The sequence below is a fragment of the Cervus canadensis genome, chromosome 21 (genome assembly GCF_019320065.1).
Source record: "Cervus canadensis isolate Bull #8, Minnesota chromosome 21, ASM1932006v1, whole genome shotgun sequence".
Taxonomy (NCBI): Eukaryota; Metazoa; Chordata; class Mammalia; order Artiodactyla; family Cervidae; genus Cervus; species Cervus canadensis.
In genome coordinates this window covers 12450583-12464207 of record NC_057406.1, presented here as the reverse complement: position 1 = coordinate 12464207, position 13625 = coordinate 12450583, and the positions used below count along the sequence as shown (strand labels likewise).

The following is a 13625-nucleotide window of genomic DNA, read 5'->3' as shown; positions in this document are numbered from 1 at the left end:
GAGTCGGACATGACTGAGCAACTAAACACACACACACACATGTTTTTTATTTTATTTTTATTTTTTTTATTTTTTATTGAAGTATAGCTGATTTACAATGTTGTGCCAATCTCTGCTGTATAGCAAAGTGACTCCATTATAGAGACATTCTTTTATATATTCTTTTCCATTATGGTTTGTCACGGGATATTGAGTATAATTCCCTGGGCTATACAGTAGGCCCTTGTTGGTTATCCATTCTAAATGTAATAGTTGCGACTACCAACCCTAAACTCCCAGTCTATCCCTCCCTCCCCTACGCCTTGGCAACTGCAAGTTGGGAACTCTCTGTTTCTTATACTCTGTTATAAACTGAGAGCTTTACATACATCATCTCTTCTAAAACCCATAACCCCACCTGCCCACTGGTGGGGATGTTACCTGTAACTAGGTGTTACAGGGTTAGCTCCATTCTAGAGATGAGAAAAGTGAGGCCCAGCAAGGCTAAGTGACTGGAACCTAACAGTTATATGGTGGAAGTGAAGTGAAGTGAAATTTGCTCAGTAGCGTCCGACTCTTTGTGACCCCTTGGACTATAGCCTACCATGCTCCTCTGTCCATGGGGATTCTCCAGGCAAGAATACTGGAGTGGGTTGCCATGCCCTCCTCCAGGGGATCTTCCCGACTAAGGGACTGAACCCAGGTCTCCCGCATTGCAGGCAGATTCTTTACCAGCAGAGCCACAAGGGAAGCCCAAGAAGATTGGAGTGGGCAGCCTATCCCTTCTCCGGGGGATCTTCCCGGCCCAGGAATTGAACTGGGGTCTCCAGCATTGCCAATGGATTCTTTACCAACTGAGCTACCAGGGAAGTCTAAGATTCAAACCCCAGGATGCCTGACACCAACCTGACCTCTTCCTGACTCACCCCTGTCATCGGCACAGAGCATGGGTCTCGAATAGCAGCAGCCCCTGAAAACTTGTTAGCGATGTCATTTCTCAGATTCTAGCCCAGACCCCTGGCATCAGAAACCCTGGGGTGGTGCCCAGCCTCCTGTTTGCTGATCAGCCTGCCAGGTGGCTCTGGTGAGCCCTCGAGTTTGAGAACTACCGGGTGGGGCTGCTAGCCCGGCAAAAGGAAAGTGGCCTCGGCATCCTCACTGACTCCCGATTTGTGGGGCAGGTTCAAGGTGCGTCAGCAGCCATCCCCTCTGAGGCCCTCAAATGGGATTTTCTTCATTGTTGTGTCGTCACCAGGGACCCTGGCAGGCCCTCCTGCGTCAGCCTCCTCCAGCTTTGTTTTGTTGGCCACGTCGCCCTTTTGCAGAAGGCCCTGACCTTTGTTAGGCATGTTATGAGTTCCAACTAACGAAAATAACTCTGTGGCGGATGGGGATATTTTTAATTGAATTGTATGAGACGAGAACTGCAGAAATAACTCCCGGGTTCCTCCAGCTCGTGGTGGTGGGTGGTTTCGTTTTCCATCCTAATCTTGAAACTGGCCCGGCTCCGCCTGGAGCAGAGTCCCTCATGGGCAGCGCACACATCTCTCAGCCTTGGCCCGAGCCTCAGCTTCCAGGTCTTCGCAGTCTCTTCTGGCCAATTAAAAATCCCTGCTGCCATCATTACCTATTTTCAGGTCTCATCCAGTGCCTTTGTCTGCCAGACACTGTCTTGCTATCGTTAAAAAAAAAATAGTGGAGGTGACAACATTCATTTTGATCACAGTTGTGTACGACGCTTCATTTTCCTGCAACGCAGACTGATGCCATGCGTGGATCCATGCTAACGAGCAATTTTATGCAAGGTTGTACCTGTTTATACAGATGCAGGGAGTGTCTGTGTTTATGCTTCCCCAGCCCTTGCAAGGGGCTTGCCGCATCCCTGCAGAATCTCACAGGAAGGAGGGCACAGCCCCCGCTTCCCCCGACCTAAGTGGGAGCACCACCGGGATTACCCCCTGTCAGCAGCACCTCACCAGGCAGATCCAGACATCTCCCCGGAAGCAGCCTCATCAGAGCCAGCTGGCTGGGTTCTCATCACTCCCTGGCCTGCAAAGGTGGCCGAACAGTGGGAAGTGTGTGCACTCCACTCTGCCTCACTGCCCGCGGTCTGGAATCCACTGGCCCGCCCCTTGGCAGCCGTGTCCGGGGGTCAGGTCCAGCTGATCTGGGCCACCAGGTCAAAGCCCCAGCCACAGGGCTCCTTCTCCAGCTCATGTTCTCCAGGTTGGTCCTGTCACTCACTCATTCATCCACCCCAGGAATGTTTATTGAGTTCAGATATCTGCTAGGAATGCAGAAATTAACTCTGAGGATCTGGGAGCATGTGGCCTGGTGGGAGACACAGCAGAGGAACCACAGAGGTCGAGGAAGACTCTTTGAGAGATGGACATCTAGACGCAGACCTGGAGGTAGGGGATGGGCCGCAGGACGAAGGAACAGCCTGGGTGAACATGCAGTGATTGGAGAGCAAGGCTGCAGGACGGAGCCAGGATGCTGCAGGGGCGACTGGGAGCTACCAGGGCTGTGCTTTGCTGGGGAACTCGGGTTTCATACAGGGGGTGTGAGAAGCCCTGGAAAAATTATAAGCAGGGCCATGGATGTCCTAGAAATGTTCTTCCGGAAGATGGTTTGGAGGCAGGGAGGCTTGTCCAGAGGCTACTGAAGTCACAGTTGTGGTGAGATGCTGAGGCCTTGACCCTTAGCAAAGGCTGTGGGGAGGGGAGAGGTGGGTGGAACCCTGAGCCAGGGAGAGGCAGCAGGGCCTGCTGACCGGAGTGGGCAGGAACAGAGGTGGCCGATCTCAGGGAAGAGCCTCCTGGGCTGCTGAGAATTCAGAATGCGCAGTCTTTGCTTCAGACCCACTGCAGTACTTTGTCCAGGTTATACCAAATAAACACGTATATACTTTCAGCTTTGAGAAGAGAGAGATGCTAGGTGTGGGGACATTATCTGAAGAATTCCTCAAACCAGACATTATCAAATATTTACTCAGGTCAACTTAAAATATTAAATACTTGGTAAAACATAAAAGATATACACCCTGACTTTCCTGCAAGAATTGCTAACACAGCCTGTGGCCTGGTGAAGGCTGCCCAGGGACTGACTCTCACCCTCAGCAGCCTCCTCTGTGCCTAGTAGCACCGTTATTTAACGTGGCCTCTTATGAACCCTGTAGATCAACCAAATGAACCCTCATCTCCTCCCCCAGTTCTTCCTTTAGGATATCTCTCAGATTCTGAGCTGGCCTGGTCCATTCGGGTCCATTTGATTTGTTCCGATTTAGCCCCATCTCTCGCCTGGCCCTCTGCAGGTGCATCCTGACAGCCCCTGCTTCTCTATTGCTCCTGCCCTTCCCTGTACGTTCATTCTCCCCCAACACCAGAGAAACCATCTTCAAACAAACTGGATTTGTCAATCCTCTGATGGTACCCTTCTATTTCTTTCCCCTGTGTTCAGGAAAAACCCTCCTACTCTCTGCATCGTATGGGAACTAAGAGAGGGCAGCATGGGGCGGGTGTGGGGTGGCCAGGCAGAGAAGAGTGGAGCAGCACGTGTATGCGGAAAAGGACACGTCAGCTCCACGTGGAAGCCTCTGCGGCCCTCGGGGGCGTCAGGGCTGCTGCTTTGTGGGGCCCAGACTCCTGCCCTGATCGATGCTCACGACCCTGGGGACAGGGTGCCCCAGGAGGGCAAGGCTGGATGCGCTGAGGACCAGGAGGTTAAGCTGACTTGTCACTTGCTTGGGGGTAGGCAGGCTCCTGGGGTACGAACGCTCAGACACTGGAGGGGTAGTAAGAGGAGACTCCCAAATGAAACGGAAAGCAGGGAGAAAGCCAGGCCCCTGACAGGCTTTGGAGAGGACAGGAGAGGAAACTGTGTTCACCGTTTAAACCTCTGACTTCTGGATGCTCAGGGGCTGAGAGGAGAGGCCCTGGGATTTGGAGGCAGGAGGTCTGGGCTCAGCATCCTCTTAGCCAGAGGTCTTGGACTGCCGGCCGCCGCCCTGGGCCCCAGGTTCTGGTAATGGGAGGAGGACCCTCAGCCAGCACCTTGCAGGGCTGTCTGCAGGGGGAGGCAGGGGGTGAGGAGGTCCTCTTGGGCTATGGCAGGAGACCCTGGCATGGGTAAGTCCCTCCTGGTTGGTCTCAGGCCCCCAAGTCCTGTCTTTCCTTCAGGGAGGGGTTGTCTAGCCAGCAGGTGGGCTTTGCCCTCCTCCCCAGCTCTGGCTGGTGGAGGGAGGTCCAGCCCACTGCCCTTACGGCCCCCTCCCCTCCTGGCCTCAGCTGCGTGGTGGACGAGATGGACTTCTCCGCCATGGAGCTGGATGAGGCCCTGCGCAAGTTCCAGGCCCATATCCGCGTGCAGGGCGAGGCCCAGAAGGTGGAGCGGCTCATAGAGGCCTTCAGGTAGGCTCTCCCCAGCCCTCATATATGCTGGGCGTGGGGAAAGTAGGGGGCTGCCTGCTGGGGGCAGGAGTCCCCCACACGCCCAGGGAATGGAGGAAGCAGCTGGGGCTGTGAGCTGAGGACAGGAGTCCATAGGGGGCTGGTTGGGGCTTGGGGGCGGGGGTGGGAGGGTGGCAGGAGGGGAGGAAAGAAGCGGGCAGACCTCTGGGGCTTTCTGAGCTGGACCAGCATCTGGCCTCCAGATGGCCTGCTGGCACCTCGTGTGTCCCCGTCAACCAGCAGGTCTTTCCTGAGCATCAGTCTGAGGCTGGTACTGGTGGGGAGGGGGTGCCTGGGGTCTGTGGGTGCATTACACCTGCCCCATCCCCTCGGTGGGGGTGGGGGCCAAAGTTTGGGGTGACAGGGAGGCCCCCAGGCCTAAGCCCACCCTCGAGAACCAGACACGTTCCCGAGTGCGCCCCTCTCTGGAGCCTGGGGAGGGCAGGGCCCTCATGCCCCACGCGTGTCCCCGCTGCAGCCAGCGCTACTGCATGTGCAACCCCGAAGTGGTGCAGCAGTTCCACAACCCAGACACCATCTTCATCCTGGCCTTCGCCATCATCCTGCTCAACACCGACATGTACAGCCCCAACATCAAGCCCGACCGCAAGATGATGCTGGAGGACTTTATCCGGAACCTGCGAGGTAGGGGGGAGCTGGGGGGATGGCAGGAGCACTGCTCAGAGTCTCAGTCCCCCACGGAAGGCTGTCACCCCGGTGGTCAAGGGCACTGGACACTGCTCTCTGGGCCCAGGAGGTGGCTAGCATGCTGGGCATCGGGGGAGTCCTTCATGTTCTGAGTTTCATTATCGTGTGCCTTCTCTGGCTCTTTCTCTACCCATTGTGCTGGGAACTAGTTTCTTCCTTTTATTAATAGTCTAGAAACACATGCCTCTGAAATATTGCATCTGACCATTTCCCCTCTCCTTTTTCTCTGGACTGTGTTCCTGGAACTCCTAGTTTTCAGATGTTAGACCTCCCAGTCTGAGCCTCTGACGGTAACTTTCTGTCTGCCATCTTTGTCTTCTTGTTTGACTTTCTCGAAGATGGCCCTCGGTTTTATCTTTCAAATCTCCTGCTAAACTTTTCATTTCTGCTGTCATCTTTTTCATTCTCAAGAACTCTTTTCTGCCAAGTGTTGCTCTTCAGAGCATTTTGTTCCTGTTTTGTAGATGCAATATCTTCTTATGTATCTCTGAAGATGTGAATAATATGTTTCCACTTGTTTGTTTGTTTGAGTTTCTCTTTGCTTTCTTCTAAGTTCCTTTTTCAGTTTCCCCCATACTTTCCCTCTCTTGTGTTGGAGACTTTCCATACACAGTTGATGAAGCTTGGTTGCTCATCCACATTTAGCAGTGAGCCCCTACAAGGCTGATTAAAACTCCAAGTGTGCATGGGGTTACCAACTGGGGGGCTTTCTCATGTCGACATTTCATTAAGTTGTTTCACTGGGAGAAGTGACTGCAATATCTTTAGATACTTTCCCTTGTGCTGCTCAATCCCTCAGAAATGTCCAACCTGTGGCCCAGAGTGGGTGAGTCTCTCTGCCAACACTCTGAGAGCTTCATGGGAAGTGGGCTTGCGGGGGTCTCCTGATACATAGACAGCAGCTCCACCCCCCAGTTTTCAGGCCAGACTCTCACTCTTGGTTATGCTTAGTGTAAGTTGCTCAGTTGTGTCCGACTCTTCGCAATCCCATGGACTGTACCCTCCACGGCCCCTCTGTCCATAGGATTTCCCAGGTAAGAATACTGGAGTGGGTTACCATTTCCTTCTCCAACTGGTTGTGCTTGGGGTCCGCCAGCCCAGAGTTCCTGGTTCAGCCCTTCCAAAGAATGAAGGCTTGGAGTGGAGGAAGGGGTGGGGATGTCTAACTGCCTTTTTTATTCTAATTTTCAACCGATCTTCCTATTTCGAGCCCACCTTCACCTCCAGGCCTCTGCCAGCTCCAGAGCACTTGGTGGTTCTGAGCCTTCTAATCCCTCTGCTGGTTTCCGTTTCCACATTCCCAGGTGTACTGATCCGTGCGCTCATTCACCCACTTTCAGGTCCCCTGCTGCCCCCGCCTCTTCCCCCGTCTCTGCCGATTCCTTTTTCCGCGGCGTTCAGAAGGAGCAGAGGCGTGCAACCTGCCATCTCCACCTGGGAGCCCCGTGTGCTCAGCCCCTGCCCTGCTCCTCTTGGCCACAGCCTGGCTTCTTTCAGGGGCCCTGGGGGGTGCTTCTTGGTTCATCTGCCCAACTCAGAACTAAGCTCAGATGTGGAGACACGGGGTCAATCCAGAGAGTCGCTCATAGAAGGTGAAATGTCCTCTCAACACTTAAGAAAACTGCTTGGAGACCACTTGCCCAAGATGTTTTATTTTTCATTTTTCCCTCTTGAAAAGAGGAGTGTACAGTCGTTAAAAGAAGATTTAGAAGAAGTAGAAAGAAGATTTTGTTTATTGCTTCGGTTTCTACCTCCCGGGGAAAGTTGTTTTCATGTTGGTGTACTTCCTGCTGGTGTTTCTTGTCACCAGAGTCTGATCATTACCATGAAGTGGGAGATGGGTTGGTGGTCTTGTTACTGCATCACTGCGGGGGCTGCCCTGCTCTCCTTCACTTAATGTCCCACCCCTCCTTGTGCTCCCAGCAAGGAGGGGATCTTCTCACCATCTGACAACTAATCACTGAGCTCCCTATGGAGGGGAGGAAGGGGCCTGAAAGAGACAAGACAGCACACGGGCAGTGCCCTCGTGGCGGGGCTGGAGAGGGAGATGCTAGGAGGAGCAAAGGCAGGAGCCCGGAGGCTGTGATCAGAGATGAGGAGGAGGCCCGGGAGGTAGCAGCCGAGACTGGCTGTGGGGCACTGGAGGTGGGGCTGGGACACATGCTGAGCCCTCGTACAGTAGGTGCTCTGGCTGGGGAGGTCATCTCTAATTTAGCAGGGATGTGGAGCCAGCCGTTGAAGGCTTTGGAGCAGGGACAGGGCCACATCAAGGCCACTCTTGGGGAATGTCACTCAGGTAGTGGACTTCCCCTCTCTGGCTCCAGCCCCTGAACCCCCTGACCCCATCCGGTCCCCACTCCTCGTCCCTAGGTGTGGATGACGGTGCCGACATCCCCAGGGAGCTGGTGGTCGGCATCTACGAGAGGATTCAGCAGAAGGAGCTCAAGTCCAACGAGGACCACGTCACGTACGTCACCAAGGTGGAGAAGTCCATCGTGGGCATGAAGACTGTAAGTGCCCACCGTGGGGTCACAGTGCTCAGCTGGAGGGGGGCTGGGGGAGTGGAAGTGGAAGGGGTGAGGGGTCACTTGCCTCCCCCTCTGGCCACAGAGGCCCTGTCTCCAGCTCCTTCCCTTTCTTCCTTGCACCCTCTTCCTTCCACCTGCCTATCTCCTTATCATTGCCTTGACCAGCTCCTGCAGTAGGAGGGGTGGAAGTGAGATGCTGGGAAAGACTGCCCGGGCTCTTGGGTTGAAGCCTTTGGAAGGCCAGTTAGGGAGGTTGGGGTGGGACGGACCCTGGGCATCCTGGATGATCTACTGAAGAGAAGGCAGGACATGGGCTAAAGCAGGCTCTTGACATGGGGTCTCAAACCCTTGGGGTGCCCCTGAGCTGTAGGCTGAGTCACAGTTTGCTCCAAGTTTGCAGTGGTTTTTAAGGGCAGTCCTCTCTAGGTGTCCACAGAAGTTCCATATACCGCAGACATAAAGGTCTGGCCTCCATCTCCCCAATGCTGATCTCTCCGGTTCCTCCTCCCCATTAGCTGGCTCAGGGGGCAGTTTGGGGACCTTGCTGGAGGCTCTGTGCTGGACCCCTCCACCCATTCATGTGGGGTCAGCCTTTCCTGGCTAGAGCCCTTCATGCTGAAGTCCCAGCCTCTGTCAGGATTGTAGACGCCCCCCTGGAGCTGGTTCACACACTAGAGCAGGTTCCCAGTGTCCCTGGGACCAACCCCCCCCCCACCTTGCACACTTGTGTCTGGGTGTGCAGCCAAGAGAGGCGCAGCCCAGAATGTGGGGGTGCCCTCGAGGAGGCCTCGGAGGGAGAGGGGTGCACAGTGGTGGGACTTGAATGATCCAGAGGCTCTTTTCTTTTTCTTTTTTTAATGTTTATTTATTTATTTTTGGCTGTGCTGGGTCTTCGGTGCTGTAGGGGCTTTTCTCTAGTTGTGGGGAGCAGGGGCTACTCCTTGTTGTGGAGCCTGGATTCTAGGGTGTGTGGACTTCGGTGGTTTCAGTGCTTGGGTTTAATTGCTCCGCAACCTGTAGGATATTCCCAGACCAGGGATCAAACCTGTGTCCCCTGAGTTGGCAGGTGGATTCTTTACCACTGAGCCACCGGGGAAACCCCCAAGACTTTATTCAATGTCCTTCCTCCACCTTTTATCCTCTTACTTCTTCCCAGCATCATGAACCCCTCTTACCCAGCCCTGCTCCCCAAGGAGCGCGAGGAAGGGGAGAGAGCCCCGGGGAGGAGAGGGGAGGTTCAGGGTCAAACCAGGCCTGCATCTGCTCTTCTGGAAACTGGTGCTGGGGGGTGACGGCCGCGACGGTGGGCCCCCGTCCGCCCCCCGCTGAGCACCGTGCGCCCCCCAGGTGCTCTCGGTGCCCCATCGCCGCCTGGTCTGCTGCAGCCGACTCTTCGAGGTGACGGACGTGAACAAGCTGCAGAAGCAGGCCGCGCACCAGAGGGAGGTGTTCCTCTTCAACGACCTGCTGGTGGTGAGCGGGGAGCTGAGCCAGGAGCTGAGCAGGGAGGGGCTCGGGGACCACTCCCCCAGGGTGCTGCACACCCAGCGGCCGATTTCCACCGCCTGGGGTGTGAGGTGGCCCGGGCAGACAGGATAACCTCCTCTGTAGGTTATGAAGCCAAGGCGCAGAGAGCTTATCTGCTCGGGGTTCCCGGTCCTGGTGGGAATGGACTAGGTCCCAGGGCGTCTGCCTCCCCGTCATGATGAAAAACCTGGGGCTGGAGGGTAGAGGGCTGCACGTCCATCTGTCCCGCAGCCTGGGAGGTGCAGGGGGTCTGAGAGCGGCCGGTACTGTTCCTGGGTCCAGGGGAATGCTGGCATGTGTGTGTGTGTGTGTGTGTGCACGTGGGCACACATGCGTGTGCATGTCTGTACATCTATGCGGCATTCAGCCTTCACTCTTCAGTTATGTCTGACTCTGTGTGACTCTGTGGACTGTAGCCCACCAGGCTCCTCTGTCCATGGGATTCTCCAGGCAAGAATACTGGGGTGGGTTGCCATGCCCTCCTTCAGGGAATCTTCCTGATCCAGGGATTGAACCCGAGTCTCTTACGTCTCCTGTGTTGGTAGGTGGGTTCTTTACCACTAGCGCTACCTGGGAAGCCCTTTGAACACAGGCATCCATAGAGTGAATATTTAGTGAGTGTCAGCTGTGTCCCAGGCATTGTTCTAAGTGCTAGAAAGCAGGGGTGAATGGGGTCTGGTCTCTATCTCCTCTCCACCCCCACCACCCTCTCCATCCATGACTCATCCCGGCGCTGCCTCTAACCTTGTCCCACATCTGACGATGGCACCTGAGGTCCACCTCCAAAGAGCAGCAGAGTCAGCCCACCCGCCCGTGGGGCTCACCTCCCTCCACGCCTCTCCTCCATCCCCACCCCCTGACCCACCAGCTGTTCGCCCGAGGCCAGGTTCTTTCCATCTCAGACCCTGACTTTGCTGCTCATCGTCTGCTTGAAAAGCTCCCAGACCTTGCATGACCCCCTCTCTCCCCTCATTGAGTGCAGATGTCCCCCCACCTCAAAGGTGGCCTGCCCACTCACTGCCCAGTCCTTACACTACTTCATCCTCAAAACACATACCGGGGACTTCCCTGGCGGTCCAGTGGTTGAGACGCTGCACTGACCCATTAAGGAAAAAAGTACCAGTTTCTGCCGTCACCTGTATATGCATTCCTTCACTTTGCCTTTCGGCTTGTTAGGGATTAATGGATTGACCCATTGATTGACTTATGGATCCCAAGGGTCCTCCTCCCACAACCCCGGCATCCGGAGGCTGGGATTTTTCTTCTTCCATTTTGTTTTTGTTTGTTAGAAATGGTGGTCAGGGAAGGGGTCTCTAAGGAGGCCATATTTGAGTCAAGATCTAAGCGAGGAGGGGCTTCCCAGGTGGCGCTAGTGGTAAAGAACCTGCCTGACAACACAGGAGACTTAAGAGAGCCGGGTGCCATCCCTGGGACGGAAGATTCCCCTGGGTAAGGGCATGGCAACCCACTCCAGTATTCTTGCCTGGAGACGCCCATGGACAGAGGAGCCTGGTGGGCTACAGTTCCTGGGGTCACAAAGAGCCGGACATGACTGAAGCAGCTTAGCACAACACTGAGTGAGGAGAAGCTACAAGGAAATAGTTGGTGCAGAGACCCGCAGAGGGACCCACCCACCCTGTTCAAGCCACAGAGAGGACAGCTTGGCCTGAGCAGAGCAGGGACCAGATGAGGTGGGGGTTATAGACCAGGCCGGGAGTCTGGGCTGGGTGCTAGATGCAGTGGGAGGGGCCGCTGGACTGTTCCATGCTGTATATTGTGTGTATATATGTATGTGTGCACACATGTGTATATACGTGTGTGTGAATATATCCTAAGTGTGTAAGTCTGTGTCACGGGTATATGTGTGTATGAATGTATCCTAAGTGTGTAAGTCTGCCTGGGCGTGTGTGTCCCTTTCTGCGGGTTTACTTGTGTTCACCAGAGGCCCTGGGTGTCCGTCCATCCAGGAGTGTGAGGCACGTTTATCCCATGAGCGCACACCCGTCAGTGCACGTCTGTCTCCCTCTCTTGGACAGATTCTCAAACTCTGCCCCAAGAAGAAGAGCTCCTCCACGTACACCTTCTGCAGGTCCGTGGGCCTGCTGGGCATGCAGTTCCACCTCTTCGAGAACGAGTGTAAGTCTGCCGCCTGTGGATGTGGCTGGGGGAGGGGCAGGGGCAGGCACCCCTGGGCCCAGGCCTCACCTGCGGCTGCTCACGGCCCATGGTGGCTGGGGTCTGGCTTCCAGATTACTCTCACGGCATCACCCTGGTGACCCCGCTCTCGGGCTGCGAGAAGAAGCAGGTGCTGCATTTCTGCGCCCTGGGCTTGGACGAGATGCAGAAGTTTGTGGAAGACCTGAAGGAGTCCATCGCCGAGGTGACAGAGCTGGAGCAGATCCGGATAGAGTGTAAGGACGGGGCACCCCAGACCCCCGGGTCGCTCGTAGACAGACACCCCTCTGTGGAGTGAGTGTGGGTGATCCAGGCCCCTCTGCCTTCCTGAGCCCTCCCCGCCCGGCCCCACTGCACCATCACGGCTGATGGAGGCTTCACAGTTAAACCGAGGTACTCGGGGGCATGTGCACGTGTAGCCAGGCTGCGGGGCTCCCTGTGGGCCCCTCAGCCACAGAACTCCGCTGGGTTTGAGCAGGACCAGGGAGCGAGCCAGCCCTAAAGACAGGCACGCCCACCAAGGGGATCCGGGCAGAGATTCTCACCCAGTCTTCCTGGACAGCCTCCTCCCTGATCCGGTTCAGATCCCCACACATCACAGCTGGTTGTTTCCTGTCTTTCATGCCTTTTAACCTGTAAGGGTCCCCACACTTAACTTTTTCATAACGTCGTCTTTCTGAAGAGTCCCAGCTGGCTTTCTGACTGCCCCTCACCTCGGAGCTGTCTTTCCGTCTTCCAAGGAGTGCCTGTTCTCGGTTGCTCTCACTCAGGCATTGTAGACAATCTCGGAGCCTCTTCATCCATCCGGGTGGTTTACCGGGTGGCTTCGGGGTTCAAGACAAGAGCAGTGACAACCTGCGGTCTCTGCCCACCTGCACGCTTTCCTGTCAAGAAGCGTTGAGGCAGCTTCAGAGAGCCTTTAAAGGAAATTAAATAAGAATGGATTCAGAAACTCCAACAGAAAATAAAGAGACTCCAGATCTGCCTTGCATGGCCACTTAGTTGTAAAGTAGTTCTAAATTGGTTTAAACCCCTTAGGCAGGAGGAAAGGCAGTGGGAGCTTTGAGGAGGGTGCCGATGTGCCAGGCGGTGCTGTTTCACGAGCATCCCTGGAGCACCTACTGTGTGCCTGGCGGCTTGTTTAGGTGTGCCCCGAGGGAGGCTGCAAGGACTCACGGCCTCACGGGACGAGACAGAGCAGTTAAGGGATGTGTCTAAAGTGCACATTAGAAGCCAACGACCCGACAGTTGCACTGGCGTCTGATTCCGAGGTTCACATACTTTCCAGTCTGAAAATGAGAGGCTAGTTTCTGTTTCTAATTTCCTAAGAAAGCAGTGAAATCAGATTAAAACAGAAAACTCTCCCGCCAGCGCATATAACTCAACTCATTAATGCCTGGTGCAGGGAGGGTGTAAATTCCCTTTCTGCTGTAGGTGGGCAGTGTGACTTCAGGAGCATAACAGGCTCCTTTCAATGCCATCTTAGCTGTTGGTCTGGAACATTCTCAAGGATACACCCTCACCTTGTCAGAATGTCCCAGATGCAGCTGGAGAGTCCAGCACCCAAGGCAGGCACCTGCCTGGCTGCGCATGGAGACTTTCCCCATCAGCCTGGGAGGAGTGTATCTGCCCCTCTGAGAACAAAGGGATTGATATCGCCAGGATCTGGGTGCTAAGGGTGAATATCCTCTCCTGCTGTGCAGAGGTTGAGGGAAGTGGTGGTGGGGGAGGGCTCACTTCTGCTCCTGCTCTTCCTATGGAAAGAAAGGGAAGAAAGCTGAGCAAAGAGAAGGGGTTGCTCAGGAAGGCCGGGAGGAAAGAAAAGAGAAAAAGGAAAACAACAGCCAGAGTTCCTGTTTATCGAGCCCTTATTACGTGCCTGGCCCTGGGCTGAATGCTGCGCCTGTCAAATGATTTAATTCCTGCCACATCTTTCCAGTAGCTGAGTAGTATTATCTTCATTTTGCAAATAAGGAAACCGAGTCTAACAGAACTTAAGGAAGGGGCCCCAAATTCACAAGATCCGTGACAAAACAAGACTGGCACCTGGGTTCCTCGGGCTCCTTGCTGATTTCTCCGAAGCCAAGGCGGCCCCTCTGGGGAGAGAGGAGCACCTCTCGGTTCAGTAAAATTATTGAGTATCGACTGACGGTGTGGTTCAGACAGTCGGCACAAATGGTTCTGGTTTGGGGTTTGCGAGCCGGTGTCCCCAGATTACAGACGACTAGTTGCTGGAGTGCGTGCGTGTTCAGTTGTGTCT

General features: G+C 55.0%; 1 protein-coding gene across 9 annotated transcripts in view; it reads left to right on the top strand.

Annotated features, from left to right (window-relative positions):
* The window catches only part of IQSEC3 (IQ motif and Sec7 domain ArfGEF 3), an 88576-nt gene that overhangs the window by 63734 nt on the left and 11217 nt on the right, over positions 1–13625 (top strand). For all 9 annotated transcript variants that reach the window (XM_043441494.1, XM_043441493.1, XM_043441499.1 and 6 more), the window contains exons 6-11: positions 4266–4388; positions 4906–5072; positions 7506–7645; positions 9011–9136; positions 11227–11326; positions 11440–11601. In XM_043441494.1, coding sequence (XP_043297429.1) covers positions 4266–4388; positions 4906–5072; positions 7506–7645; positions 9011–9136; positions 11227–11326; positions 11440–11601 — 818 coding nt within the window. The remainder of the gene's footprint in view (positions 1–4265; positions 4389–4905; positions 5073–7505; positions 7646–9010; positions 9137–11226; positions 11327–11439; positions 11602–13625) is intronic.